The sequence below is a fragment of the Staurois parvus genome, unplaced genomic scaffold (assembly GCF_062004578.1).
Source record: "Staurois parvus isolate SC_StPar_1 unplaced genomic scaffold, SC_StPar_1.0 ptg000287l, whole genome shotgun sequence".
Classification (NCBI taxonomy): Eukaryota; Metazoa; Chordata; class Amphibia; order Anura; family Ranidae; genus Staurois; species Staurois parvus.
In genome coordinates, this window is record NW_028318083.1 from 18,223,430 (window position 1) to 18,239,185 (window position 15,756).

Here is a 15,756-nt window from a genome sequence, read left to right on the forward strand (position 1 = left end):
TAGTGGTTAGCACTTCTGCCTTGCAGTAATTGGGTCATGACCAGGGGCAGACTGACCATTTGGAAACTTGGGCACTGCCCGAGGGCCCAGAGTCAGTAGGGGGCCCCATGAGATGCCCCTGGTACCTTTTTCATAGGCTTTTTTGTGTTCGGGCAATGACACAGGGGCCCCATGATCCCCTATTGCCCGGGGGCCCCATGAGTTGTCAGTCCGCCCCTGGTCATGAGTTTGATTCCAAACCATCGCACCTCCGACATGGAGTTTGAATGTTCTCCCTGTGTTCGCTTGGGTTTCCTCTGGGTACTCTGGTTTCCTCCCACACTCCAAAGACATGCTAGTAGGTTAATTGGCTACCGTCTAGTTTCATCCCTGGCCGTGTGGGATCGCCTGCATGGTAGGGGTTGGGGGAAGATCTGGCAACCTACCCTGTAAAATAATTGCGAAGAGAATTCATGGAAGAAGTGGCTTGCGAGTGACGGTCCATGCAATCACCAAGGGGCGGATACGACTGAATAAATAGATTTATTTACCAAAATGATCCTAAACCAATAGAAAAAAAGTCAGGGTTATATTCCCCACTTGCTCGATCCAAACAAAAGTTTAGTCTGTAGTTGTACTTTGAAGCAACACAGGAATCCATGTATCCTCTTTCATTGTTACAATAGAAGTAGTGTGGAATAATAAAGAAGAGAAGAGACCCAGCAGAGGGGAGGCTGGTCCAGGGGTACAGCATGGACTCGGCGTCCTCCTGGCAGTGCCATGGCACAGGTGGGCAGAGTGTCCTGTAGGTGGCATCCTGTGTCCTTCCTCCTCGTGTGGATGGAGGGAGCCTGGATCCCAGACAAGGAGGAGGAGGAGGAGGAGGGAGGGGCGGCCTGGCAGCGGCAGCCCAGCCATAGAGCGGCTCCAGCAGGCTGCACTGAGATGGTAATGGCGTCAGGAGCAGGGCTGGGAGTCCTCCGCTCATCCTAGGACCCCCGGGGGAAGGGATCTGTGCTCCGGCCTGCAGCGGGATGGCCGATCTCCCCGGTGGACTCATCCTGTCCGATGTGAGGAGCTCTAGGAAGACTTGATCGGAGTCGGACACTGTGTGGCCCCGCGGTGGAGGGGCTGCTCATCCCGCAGGATCGTCCTCTGATCGGATGGTAAAATGTCGGATAGCAAGGTGAAAGTGGCCGTCAGAGTCCGGCCCATGAACCGGAGAGGTAATCACCGGGGAGGAGGAGGAGGTGGGGGGCTTTATATCGGGGAAGTAACCCCTTGTGTGCCGGGACAGACTCCGGAGGGAACCTGCCATGGGATGTCAGGGCTGAGGATGGGGACACTTGGTGTGACATGTCCTGGAAGTCAGCAAAGAGGAGAAAACTTCGCAGAAGTTGTGGGGCGGAGGCTGGATCTGGGTGTCTGCTGGTGAAAACAAGTGGGAGCTTCTATGGGGGAATGTCCCTGACCTCTCACAACTCCAGCCTACCCACTCTGCCCCTTTAAATTAACCCTTAACCTCATACATACTCTCTGGACATAACCAAACGCCTAATATGACCCCCTAATCAGATCCTGAGACTTACATTGTACCCCTCCTATTAGCCTGATCCTTAGAACACACATTCTAATACTAGCATTTAATACAACTCTTTCCCTTTAAATTAACCCTTAACACTTAACCTAACACATACTATTTGGATATGACCTCCCAATCAGATCCTGAGAGTTACATTGTATCCCTTCTCTTAGCCTGATCCTTAAAAAGAACACGTATCCTAACCCTAGCATTTCATCTAACTCACCCTAACCCGTAAAATGAACTATTAACAGGGAACCAACATCTAAAATTGACCCAAATTGTGACCTTTAATAATATATCCCTTCTCTCTAAATCATAAAATGAACACTTATCATTTAATACAACTCTTGCCCTTTAAATTAACACTTAACCTAACACATACTATTTGGATATGACCCCCTAATCAGATCCTTAGAGTTACATTGTATCCGTCCTCTTAGCCAGATCCTTAAAGAGAACATGTATCCTAACCCTAGCATTTCATCTAACTCACCCTAACCTTAAAATTAACTATTAATAGGGAACCAAAATCTAAAATGAACCCTTACCCAAATCCTGACCTTAAATCATATACAAACCCTTAAAATGAACATGCTAACATTTGACCCAACTTGCCCTTAACTCGAACCTAAATCTAAAATTGACCCAAATTGTGACCTTTAATAATATATCCCTTCTCTCTAAACCTTAAAATGAGCACTTATCCTAATACTAACATGTAATACAACTCTTTCCCTTTAAATTAACCCTTAACACTTAACTTAGCACATAATATTTGGCTATGACCCCCTAATCAGATCCTGAGAGTTACATTGTATCCCTCCTCTTAGCCTGACCCTTAAAGTGAACACGTATCCTAACCCTAGATTTAACCTAACTCACCCTAACCCGTAAAATTAACTATTAACAGGGAACCAAAATCTAAAATGAACCCTTACCCAAATCCTGACCTTAAATTGTATACAATTCCTTAAAATGAACATGCGAACATTTAACCCAACTTCCCTTTAACTTGAACCTAAATCTAAAATTAACCCAAATTGTAACCTTTAATAATATATCCCTTCTCTCTAAACCTTAAAATGAACACTTATCCTAATACTAGCATTTAATACAACTCTTTCCCTTTAAATTAACACTTAACCTAGCACATACTATTTGGATATGACCTCCTAATCAGATCCTGAGAGTTACATTTGTATCCCTTTTCTTACGCTAGGTTCACATGTAAGCATTTTGCAGAAACATGATTTCCTATGGCACATGTTCACATCTGTGCGTTTTCGCTCGGTGTGTTCTTTGGAAAGGGTCAGGGACTTTTTTTAACAAAAAAAGTTGCATTTTTGGTTCTATAGACTTCAACAAAAATGCTGCAGAAAAGCATGTATTGCATTTTTGCAGCATTTTTGAGTTGTTTTAAATCTGCCTAGCAACCAGAAAAAAATGCAAAACGCGTCAGAGGCACAGGCGCAAAAACGTAATGCAGAAACGGCTCAAATTCAACCTGCATAGGTGTGAACCTAGCCTATGCCTGATCCTTAAAAAGAACACGTAACCTAACTCTAGCATTTCACCTACCTCACCCTAACCCTTAAAATGAACTATTAACAGGGAGCCAAAATCTAAATCCTGACCTGAAATCATATGCCATCTCTAAACAGAATCCTTAAAATGAACATGCTAACATTTAACCCAACTCCCCCTTAACATGAACATAAATCTAAAATTGACCCAAATTGTGACCTTTAATCACATCACTTCTCTCTAATCCTTAAAATGAAGACTTATCCTAATACTAGCATTTAATACAACTCTTTCCCTTTAAATTAACCCTTAACATCTAACCTAATATGTAATGTTTGAACATGATCTAAACCCCAAATTGAACCCGTATTCAAACACCCAGCATTAAACCTATTCCCCCCTCTTAGCCTGATCCTCACAATAGACTTATGCTAGGATTTAACCCTTAAAGTTGCTGATTAGCAGTTAGCCGAAATCTAAAATTAACCCTTTCCCAAATCCTGACCATTAGGCTAGGTTCACACCTTTGCATTTCCACTTTCAATGCGTCTGGACATGCATTTTTAATAGGTTGTCATGCATTGTGTTTTTCATGTTGACCAATAAAAGAACTATTTATGCTTGTTACCAGGCACTGAAAACACATCACACATGTTTTCATGCCTTGCTATTGACTTCTATGGGGCTCGAAAGGAAACAAAAATAAATGGATCTGAACTATTTTCATGAACGCACTACAGCAGAATGCACAGATGTGAACTGGCTCCATCCATAACATTGCTTTTGATGGCACATGCGTTTTAGGATGTTTCCAACGTGAATGTGTGAATCATATTCCTTCCCTTAAACTCCCCCTTAACCTGTCCCTTAAAGTGACCCCTTAACCCTTCACACTAATCATCACCTAACCCACAGGTGTCAAACTGGTGGCCCTCCAGCTGTTGCCAAACTACAAGTCCCATGAGGCATTGCAAGATTGACAGTTATAAGCATGACTCCCAAAGGCAGAGGCATGATGGGACTTGTAGTTTCGCAACAGCTGGAGGGCCGCCAGTTTGATACCCCTGCTTTACCCTTCACCTCCTCCCTAATGCTGTATTAACATCTGTATACATAATGTAATGAGTTCAGAACATTTCAGTCCCAGAGCCAAGTTCTGACAGCACTGAGATTGCAGCACCAAAGACAAACATTTGTTGGTGGTGATTTTGCTTTTCTTTCTCAAGCTGGGCTTTGACAGGACAGCAGTGTGGTGTCTGGATACAGGTCCCATTGACACTGATGATCCTCACCCTGATGTGACAGCCCAATGCTTGGGCCATTAAGGGCTACCAGACTGTCATGAGCTTTCCCAGCTCTGTGCCATGGGGTCAGTCCCTTGTCATTGAGGGGTGGGAAGGAAGTACTTTTACTGCATGAGAGCTGATTTGGTCCATAATCAGAGTGATACAGTTCATGCATGGGGTCCCATTGCTTTTAAGGTGACCATGCACTGTACAGTCTGATTGTACTCCTTTTAGATCTACCATCAACTATGTAGTATGATGGCCTGCCTGATTGGATACAAAGTGAAAGCATTGTTTAACCACTTCAGGTCCAGACACTTTCACCCCCTTCCTGTGCAGGCCAATTTTCAGCTTTCAGTGCTGTCACACTTTGAATGACATTTGTGCGGTCATGCAACATTGTACCCATATACATTTTTTAGCGTCTTTTTGAGACAGATAAAACTGTATTTTGTTGGTATTTAGTCACCTCTGGGATTTTTATTTTCTTACTATATAAATGAAAAAGTTAAAACATTTTGAAAAAAAAAGTGTTTTTCTTATAACATTTTGAAAATAAATTATCTTTTTTTTATAAATCTTGGCCAAAATGTATTCAGCTATCTTTTTAGTAAAAAAAAATAACCCAAATTAGTTTCTAGCCAAAAATTATAATTTTTCAAAATTTGTTTTACAATTTTTTACTTTTTATATTATTTGTTTTTTTTTGTTCCTTTAACATACTGTCACCCTAGCAGTACAGTGTCACCATAGTGACACTGTGCTACTTGTGGGGGGTCATGAAGATTTTTTTTTTTTTTACACTGATTGTTTTTACACCCATAAAGGCTGTAAAAGCAATAATCTATCCTTCGCTCTGGCTGCATTCTTGCAGCCATTGAGAAATACTGTGAGAGCTGTGATTGATCACAGCTTGTCACATGGTACAAGGCTGTTGTGAATAACCTTGTACCATGTGATCTCTGTGATCATTCACAGATTTCACACTTAGTAAGCAATGATGTCAGGAAGTGACATCTTGCTTATTCTATTCATGTGATTATTGATTGGCCAATCAGTGATCACATGATCGGGACCTCACACAGAGGTCCCGTTCAGTGATCGGTGTTCGCGGTGCCGCGCACTCCCAGGCTGAAAATGCGGGCGCCGTTTATGAATGGCAACCCGCTCCTGCACTGCTCCCGTCCGGCCGTTTATGTACATGAGCCAGACGGGAAGTGGATAAGTTTGTCCTCCTATAGTTTTGGTAGAAATTGTACAATCAGATTGCATAGTATACAGCCATCTTCAAGGACAGCCAGATGCCCCCAATGGCAAATGCCCATCTGGGCCAACCTTAACTCCAACCTCACATGGTAGCTTCAGTAGAGAAGGGTTTTGTTTAACAAGCCTGACTACTGCAGCAGGATCAAGTCCACCCCTAGAGATGAGAACAATATTAGGTTTATACAGGATACAAAGTTGCAAACATTGTGTTGGTCAGCTGTTTAGTTCTCATTTATGATGTGCTGGGGAAATATTATGAGATTGTCCTGACAAGATGATTAAGCCCCTCTTCAAAACAATGTGACATGTGACTTCAAAGTTGCATGGCAAGTCACATTCCATGTCTTTCCATGGCCCCGTTCTAATCGCTGCAACTCCAAAAAAGGTTCCTGCACTATTCTTGTGTGATTTCATTGCATTGACATGTATTTTTGAAGTTGCAGCAAGTCGCAATGAAGTCGCACAGCATAGTCGGACCTCAAAGTTGCATGTCTTTGGGGGTCGCATTGGTGTGAACCAGGGCTAAAGTATAACTAAAGGCAAAACTTTTTTCTTAGACTTTAATAAATGGAGAGGGGTTAGACCTGCTGTCACCTTCTATTGCTGTCTGTGTCCCTGTTAGGCTCCTTGCAGTCTGCGGGCCAGGGGGGGGGGTGGTAAGAAAAAGCGGTAGATCTGCCCCCAGCCACCCACCAAAGAACATTTATGGTTCCACTCAGGTGAGTACACCTTGCTGAGGTCACAATGCTTTGCAGCACAGGGTGGCAACTTTAATACAACACGCCAAGTCTGACAGGTGCCACCACCTGTCAAATTCTCCCATGCAACACTTAGGTCACAGTTGAAAAGTGGTCTCGCAGTGCAAAGACCCTGTTCAGCAGTATTGCCTCCTGAACGCTTTAACCTCCCTAGCGGTATGATTATTTCAGATTTTTGGTGCTCAAAGCGGTACCATTATTTTGCATGGAAATATGTAGTTTTATTATTGTAGGCTGTAATTTTTAGGAATAACTCACTGAAATCTGTGCGAACAAGAGTCTAGTAAACATCCCGGGTATGATAAAATTTGAAACACAAAATCATAAATTATAATTTAATAAATAATCATAAAAAATAATAATATAATAATAAATTTAATTCAATAATATAATCAAACCGAAAACACTGAAATTTGAAATATAGCGCCAAGTTCACACATCGCTCAGCAAAGTCGCAAAATTGTTTTCAGTGTCTGATGACGAATTTCTCCACGAATCATTATCACTCAATTCTGCAAGTGGTTCTGATTTACTATCGCTGTCTCTAGCTGATCTAAACCCGCTTTTGACCTAAAGGGACACTTTTTGGACGCCATGGACTTTTCTAAGTTTCCAGGCAGAAAGAACAGACAAAATGCAGACAGGGGACAGGACAGAGCACTAGGGACAAAATGTATGTGAAATGGGTTGAAACAGCAATGTTTTACTATGTAAAATTGTTTTGAAAAAAATGAAATTTTTTTAAAATTTTCAAATTTCCCGGCGGTGCCCGTACGCCCTGACGTCACAGGGACCGGAACACAGGAGCCAGATGCCGGCATGAGCCGGAGGAGATAGCCGGGGACGCTGCAGGGGACACATCGCGGGAGTGAAGGACAAGGTAAGTGCTACAGGGACTCCCTATGCAGCGCCGCATGGTAAGTCCGAGTGTAGCTCGGGGTTACCGCTTTTGGTACAGACATTTTACCCCGAGCTACACTCGGGAATACCATTAGGGAGGTTAAAGGATAAGTTCACCTTTGGGAACATGTTACATGTTCTACCTGTTTTTAGAGTGGAACGTGTAACCTGTTCCTGTTAGATTGGAAGCTCCAAGGAGCAGGGCCCTCCTAACCCTCTTGTATTGAACTGTATTGTTGCTGTATTGTCTCCCGTTATATTGTAAAGTGCTGAGCAAACTGTTGGCGCTATATAAATCCTGTATATTAATAATAATGTTCCCATAGCTGCAGCTGCGCCCGCCGCCCTCCCTTTGACAGATAATATGGGGAAACGTCTCTCCATACTATCTGACAGATCTGAAAACAGCGCGGCTGTGTGGAGCTCTGCCCACACGGCCACGTCATTCATTCATAGATGTTCGTGAATGAATGAACTTCAAGTCCCGACTGCCTTAGCGGCTCTGGGCTTATAGCTTTTAATGAAACTTCCATGGTGCTGTGGAGCGCCGTGGTAGTACATTGAAGCTTCCTGCCAGAATATCTGCTTGACCATCCCGTATGGCAAGCAGATATTCTGACAGGTCTGCAAGAGACCTGCATGGCATCAGCGATCTATTGATCGTCGGTGCAATGCTTTCCAGGCTCCTGTAGACAAAAATACTAAATACACATTTTTTTTTACCTACAAAAAAATGTGCATTTATTATTTTTGTCCAAAAGGTGCACTTATCCTTTTAAAACTTCCTCTTTCCTTCCTTTGAAAAGCAATCCAACGCAGATTGCTCCTTGGGGACGGCAAACGGTGCTACTAAAAAAAAGGAGTCTTAGGGAGATTTGATTTCTCTAATTGTGCTGGTCGCTGTTGTCACTGGTCATGAAAGCAAAGGTAAATTAAAAATTCTGAGGGGAAGCCTTCCAATGGGGACACTTGTTTTAGTGACAACTGTCTAAGTCAGCTGGAGGGCCGCCAGTTTGATACCTGTGCACTAGACTTTACTACTATTAAGGGCCCCTTTAAAAATCAAAGCTCCCTCTACTGACTGCTAGGGCACAAGGGCCACACTTCAGACATCAATGGGCCACAGGTTGGGCACCAGGGGTCTAAGTGGTTATATCCCTCACACTTCCTGTTGAGCATACAGGAGAGGAAATCAAATTAAATCTTCCTAATGGGACATAGATGACAAAAAAAATACACGATCTGTTCAAAACGGGGGGAAAAAGTTTTGGCTTTACATTAATTGAAGGTATGCATTGAATGTGCTTTATTTTTCTGGGGGCTTATTATGGTGACCATGTGCCCAACATTTTTTTTTTTTTATAGAACTGGATCTGAATACAAAATGCATTGTGGAGATGGAAGGAAATCAGACCATCCTGCAGCCTCCACCTGCCAACAGCAAGCAAGGCGAGAACAGGTAAAGCCTCTATGTTGTGAGAAGTAATATGTTGTGTTGCTTGAGGGCTTCCCGTGTTGTGATCTTATCTGCTGCAATCGAGTGAAGAAATCATTAGAATGTCAGTTGCTTATATAATGATGACAATCAGGTTTCGGAAGCAAATGAATGATGTTTATATATTCATTTCTCTTTCTGTTGGGGTATGTGTGTGCAGGGGCAGACTGACCATTTGGAAACTCGGCACTGCCCGAGGGCCCGGGGTCAGCAGGGGGCCCCTTGAGATGCCCCTGGTACACAGGGGCCCCATGATCCCCTATTGGCCGGGGGTCCCATGAGTTGTCAGTCCACCCCTGTGTGTGTGTATATAATATACAGTATAAGCAACACCGGTACATTTATAAAAAAATGCACATTTTATGAAAAAAAAGGGGGGGTCATGGACACGTTAGCGCCAGAATCCTGCATAATTTTGCTCTGGAAGTCTACAGGTGCTGAATATAGTCATGTTCAACAGCCCATACAAATCAACAACAGGCTGTCAGAAACCGCACCTGCATGTCTGTAATAATGAATCCGAGTGGTTACCTGCACTCAGGCCTTCTGTCTGACACAATTCTGCAATAATTTCCTGAGCATCTTACTGATAGTTATTATTCCAGGTACTTATATTGCGTCATCAATTTACACAGCGCTTTACATATATATTGTACATTATCATCAGTCCCTAACCCTCAAGGGGTGTACAATCTAAGGTCCCTAACTCACGTTCATACATACACTACTAGGACCAATTTAGACAGGATCCAATTAACCTACCAGCATGTCTTTGCAGTGTGGGAGGAAACCGTAGTACCCGGAGGAAACCCACGCAGGCACAGGGAGAACATGCAAACTCTGGTGTCGTGGTTGGGATTCAAACCAAAGATCCTAGTACTGCCAGGCGGAAATGCTAACCATTTAGCCCATGTTACATGAATCTGTCACAAGATGTGCCATTTGTTGCGCGGATGGTAGGCAGATTTCTAATATTGACGCACTTCCGGTCTGCCGTCCTACGTCACTTCTGGTGAGTGGAATGCACGCCGCAGAGCTGCGTTCCAGGTGGCCATCTTGTGTACGGGTGAATAGTCATACTGGCATCTGCTGCTGGCTGTGGGATTTCTACTCAACTATCCTGACATTTGTGGAGTTTATGAACGCCTGTGGAGGCAATAAAACATGCTGTTTTCTATCCTATACAATGTGAGTGGCCTGGTGTTTTGTTAGTATATTAAGCCGGGTGTTGCAGTATCACACTATGTGTTTTTATCTCTTCTACATTACCTTGAGTTTTTCTGGGAAGAGGAGTCTGGTGGTGTTGGAAGTTGGAGGAAAGTTTCTTGTGGTGGAGTGGAGTTCTGGAGGCTTAACATAAGGGTTTAGGATCCCTAAAATACCTAAAAGGCGTTTATTTCACCAAAATCTGGTGAGTGCGGTATATTTTGGTTTAAGCACTGATTTTTGGTGGAAGTACACTTCTTTGGAACAAGGACTTCTTGGAATATATTTTTTCTTATCTTTTTATTTTTGCACTTGTGATTTATATATATAATTTGTTTCACATTTTTTCATGAATTTTGGAGTGGGACTATTATTATTATTATATTTTGTTTTTTTTTATTTTGTGTATTGATTTAGTATATATTAATTATTTGCGCTGTTTGTGATGTTTTCATATCTTAGATTTCTAATAAGTGTCTACAGAACTGTATGGATTCCAGGGATGGAGTGCTCTGTGCAGGTATACGCAGAGAAGACTCTGTAGGACATCCCTGACTCCACACATATAAATGGAATGGGAAATTTAGACTGGCCATACATTGTACAATTTTCTTATTCAATTTCCTTTAGATTTACCTTCAACTATGTAGTGCAAGGAAGGGTTTGCCTCATTGAATATGAATGTAAAATGTTTAGGTTTGACCTCATATTATAGGTTTTGGTAAATCTAAAGGAAAATTGTATAATGTATGGCCAGCCTTAGGAGCAATGTGAATCTTTCTGCACTCACTAAGTGATTGGATTGCTTGCCCTGCCACTGTTAGATTGTGGCCACATCCACAGTGACAATACAGGAAGTGAGAAATCTCCCGCTTCTACAGACAACAGCTCTATTCACACAAAGCCAGGCAATTTAGAGATTTTTTTTTTCTAAGTAGACATTTAAATCGAAGCACCATGTGTTTTTCAAATGCTCCCATTAAAGTCTATTGGGCCAAAAACACGCAATTCTGCCCTAAAGAAGCTCATGTACTTTTTCAAGCTACAAGCAATCTAACGCAAGGGTGTGAATGGGGGATAAAAACCTTATGGTGTTCTAAATATATCCAAAACGTTTTGTCTGGAGTTCTACTTTAACTCACACCTATGCAGTTAGACATTGAACAGGCACAGCAGCCTACATCAATTAACGAGAATTCATCTCTGATGTAATCTAAAGTCTGGTTGCTATGTATTGCATATTGATGTTGGTGCGCTCTGTACTTTCTTTTTCAATAAGCCCCTTTGCGGTGATTACAGAAAATAATACGATTTAGGAAGAAGGTAGTGTTTTCTAAAGTGCTATGGGAGATATGTGCAAACCACTTAAAGTGTTACTTAACCCACATCAGTAAAATCAATCTGTATATGCAGTAAAGCATGCTTGTGGAACCTAAGGGGTTAATCATCCGTAGTGTGTAAAAAGACTGTTTTGTTCCTGTTTTGTTCCTGACTTCTCAGATCCTTCCCTTCTTCTACTGTCCCCAATCCATCTGCTGATAGTGACTCTAGGAGTCACTCTGCACATGCTCAGTTTAGTGTGTATTGCTAGAGAATTTTTTTTTCTTTTTGCGAGCATGCATGCGATCAGAACAGGGCCAATCAACATTGTCCAGACAGAGAGTTAGGGATTATACAGCCTGATAGGACAGTAAGAGCAGAATGAAAACCCCCCCCTACAAGCTTTAACCAGTGCTCAGCTGGACACTGATAGAAGTCACAAGACTGCTATATACTGCTGAAGAGCAAAGGTATTTAGCGGTTTATACTTACTAAAATAATTGCATTTCCATGCAGTGTGTACTGTGGGAGACCAGATATAGTGAATGCAGGGTCCTGGTTTTTTTTTGTAACATCAGTGGAGTGCTTTATTGACCAAACAGACAATACAACATTGGTACAAAAACAACATGATGCAATACAAAACACAATCCACAGCAGACTAAAATAGAGAGAAACAATAAATACACACCATTCATCCATATATTGTAACACCGAAAAGGAAATAATAAATTTGAATAGGATGTCACACTTGAGCATTGTAACACCTACAACAACCAAAAGCAATGGCAAATCCCCAAAAAAGGAGAAAAAGAAAAGGAAAGAGGACAAAAAAAGGGGGGGGGGGGGGCAGAAAAAAAGAGAAAAAGGGAAAGGAGTGGTTGGAAAGGGGGACACAGAGGAAGAGGAGAAAAGGCATTACCCAGCTAACCATGGAGCCCACACCTTGTCATACTTCCAAGGACAACCCCGATTAATGTATGTAAGTCCATACATGGGTGAAGTGACGACCACCTGCGCCTCACAAGCCAATAACTCCGAAGGGGCCGGGGAAGTCCAGAGTCCTGGGTTTAGTAACACTTTAAGCTGGCCATGCAGCATATTTCAGCCGATTGCTGATGAACTGGCTGAAACTCGAGCCGTTGGTGGCATTGTCAGCACCATCCCACCTGACAGTCTTCAACTTGAAAATGGAAGGATGCTAGCAGAAAAATCAGATCAGTGCAGCCTCTATTCAAACATTCTGACAGCTGCAGGTGCCAGCTGTCAGGAAATGATTGCCAGCAGGGATGGGGGAATCCATAGATTTCTTCTGTTCAGCCTGTGGAACAGAACAAGGGAAATGTTAGACTAGTTTCACATGTATTCGGGTGCGGGAATATCTGTAAATCGCACGCATTTTCACACCCTTAGGCAAAATGCACTTCTTTTTAGCAACCGCGTGGGGGTGCCATTAATCCCCAATTCTTTGCTTTTTTTACTGCGTGTTTCCAGGTGCGGGAAATCACATGATGCAAAAACACCATGCATTTCCATGTGGCTGCGATTTTAAAAAGGCGCAGGGACCTTTTTTCCTGCATTTCCCTCAGCTACAACATTCCATTCATATGAATTGGCTTCTGTGCTTGGCTGCACATATGTGACCCTAGCCTTATAGTGTATGGCCAGCTTTACTCCATGGTGCCCTTCTCTAGACTCATTGATGTGAAATCTCTGCCGTTAAGAGTGGTGATACTTTTACCTGTCCTTGTTCAACTTCATATGAGTCTATAGGGCTGACTACAGACAATGTAAAGCAGTGCACTGGGATCTGAAATGTGGATCTTGTTAGCATTATTGCTGAGAGTAGAGTTTTTACATTGATATATATGGAGAAGGATACTACAGAGGTAAGTATAAACTGTACATTACAGTTACCTCCCACAGTTTTTTTTATATAACCTCTCAATGGAGTTTTTAGATTAAGTATGAGAACATTATGTATAGCCATTTTTCAGTTTTGGATAAAGTAGGGATGGGTTAAAGCAGGGGTGTCAAACTGGCGGCCCTCCAGCTGTTGCCAAACTACAAGTCCCATCGTGCCTCTACCTTTGGGAGCCATGCTTGTAACTGTCAGTCTTGCAATGCCTCATGGGACTTGTAGTTTGGCAACAGCTGGAGGGCCACCAGTTTGACACCTGTGGGTTAAAGAGACCAGTTTATTTTTGTTAATGTTGATCACTCCTAGATTGTAAGCTCCAAAGAGCAGGGCCCTCAATCCCCTCATGTTTTGCATTGTATTGGTATTGTTCTGTCACATGTTCTGTCCCCCTTTGTAATGTACAGCGCTGAGCGAACTATTGGCGCTTTATAAATACTGCATAATAATAATTTGGGGAGATTTCTCTTAACTTCCTGTTGTCCAGACACATGTCCCTACTGGAAGTTTTAATTTCACATTCTTCTCTGATGACAACTCTAAACTTAGGATTTCCCTTTACTTTATGTCCCAGTTACAATGTCACCAGGACATACAGATAAAATAAATCTAACCATCGGGACATGGATAGCAATAAAAAACTGATGGGTTCTATTATTTTCCAAATCTATCCAAAAGTAAAAAAAGAACAACATTTTGGCTAAAGATACCAACTATGTTGAAAAAAAAAAGAATTGTCTGTTAACAAATTTCAGCTTTTTAAGTGAAGTTGGTAAAGAAAACCCCTTAGGCAACTGTGGCCAATTTCGCTGTGCAAGAAAAAAAATTGATTTTGTTCCTACAAAGGTCACCTGGGTCACTTCCCGGATCAGGATATTTTCAAACACGTCTTAAGTAATTATAATAGTGGATACCATTAGCTTTAAAACTGAGCTCCGGGCACAACAGTTAAGACAATAATGTAACACACTAAAGCCGCAGTAGAGCTGCAAATCTGTGTCATTTGATTTTATTGAGTCATTTTGTCAGAAGATACTTAGGCAAGCCATAGATTATACCATTTTTTTTTCCTTCCACCACCAAAATTGCCTGATTTCCCCATCAAGACAGTCAGGAGTAGATTTAACTGTCAACTTCTAACTTATTTATTACAGGTACTTATATAGTACCTTATTTACCTTATATAGTACCTTATGTACGCAGCAGTTTACACACACATATATATATATATTGTACATTCACATCAGTCCCTAACCCTCAAGGGGTGTACAATCTAAGGTCTCTAACGTACACTCACACACACATACTTGGGCCAATTTAGACAGGATCCAATTTACCAGCATGGAGTGTGGGAGTACCCAGAGGAAACCCACGCAGGCACAGGGAGAACAGGCAAACTCTAGGCAGGTTGTGCCGTGGTTGTGATTCGAACCAATGACGCTAGCACCGCCAGGCAGAAATGCTAACTATTTACCATGCTGCCCATAACTTCAGCTTGTTCAGTTAAGCTTTAGCAATAAAACCTGGAAGCCGATTGGTTTTTATGCAGAGCTGCGTCAGATTTTGCATACTCCAGTTTTAGTAAATAACCCCCTCAGCATTGATGAGGCAATCTCTCCTGCAGTGCTATTGTGTTCTGCCAGTGGGGAGCCTTCCCTGCCGGCAGAACACAGTGATCGCTGCTAGCGGCTATAGACGCCGGCAGTGATTGCATGCAAAAAATTCCACAGGATGGTTGCACTGAAGATTATCGATCGATACAGTACAACCAACCTGCCTGTAGATGAATGGAATTTCAGCCAGTCCATACCTAACCGCTCAGGTGCATTGTGTTAAAGCACATGCATTTTTTTTCCATCTTAACGTGTGCTGTTAGGTAGCTCAATCCCAATTAAAGGGCTGGCAATGCAGCTCAGAGGACCAGAAAATGTACCGATAATAAGCGCTTATTTCTTCTGGGACACTTTACTGGAAGGTAAGCACGGTCACATGGCTGTGCTAACCAATAAGCACTTGCTATTGCAACCATAATGATGGATACTCACTCCAGGGCTGTCCATTGTACAGATGGCTACACAAACAGCTTGGGGCATCACGGCCGCTATGTACAGTGGAGTGGCCAGGACGTTTGGCGTTCGTTCACCTTTGCATTTTTCATGAAAAGGTGAACATGCCCTTTAAAATCCGCTCTAGCTTTTGCTACCTTTGTGTTAAATCCCTTTCACCTTTCCTGTTGTTATCCGTGCTCTTTGATTTTTTGACCTGCATCCTTATGACCTTGGCTTTTCACCGTGAAGTGGTAAGATGCTGCCAAGAGTAGCGATGTCACTTTGTATACATCTATCCAATGAGAGAGTCAGGTTGCAGGCCTGAGAACGCTCTCTGTTGTGTGAATTACTGCATTCTGTCTGTTCCAAGAGCATTTCCTCCCACTAAGCCAGCCTAAGTAAATGAGCACCAGACCTACATAAGCGCCTTCTAACAAACACAACTTAATAGTCATGTGTGGAAGAGATTGC

At 42.5% G+C, this 15,756-nt stretch overlaps 1 protein-coding gene across 1 annotated transcript; it reads left to right on the top strand.

Moving 5' to 3' along the window:
• The first annotated feature begins 874 nt into the window (after window positions 1–874).
• On the top strand, window positions 875–8,761 carry LOC149458412 (kinesin-like protein KIF13A). Its single transcript, XM_089682150.1, has 2 exons — window positions 875–1,205; window positions 8,664–8,761. The coding sequence occupies exons 1-2, from the start codon at window positions 1,151–1,153 to the stop codon at window positions 8,759–8,761; spliced, it is 153 nt and encodes a 50-aa protein (XP_089538276.1). The 5' UTR covers window positions 875–1,150.
• Window positions 8,762–15,756: the final 6,995 nt, after the last annotated feature.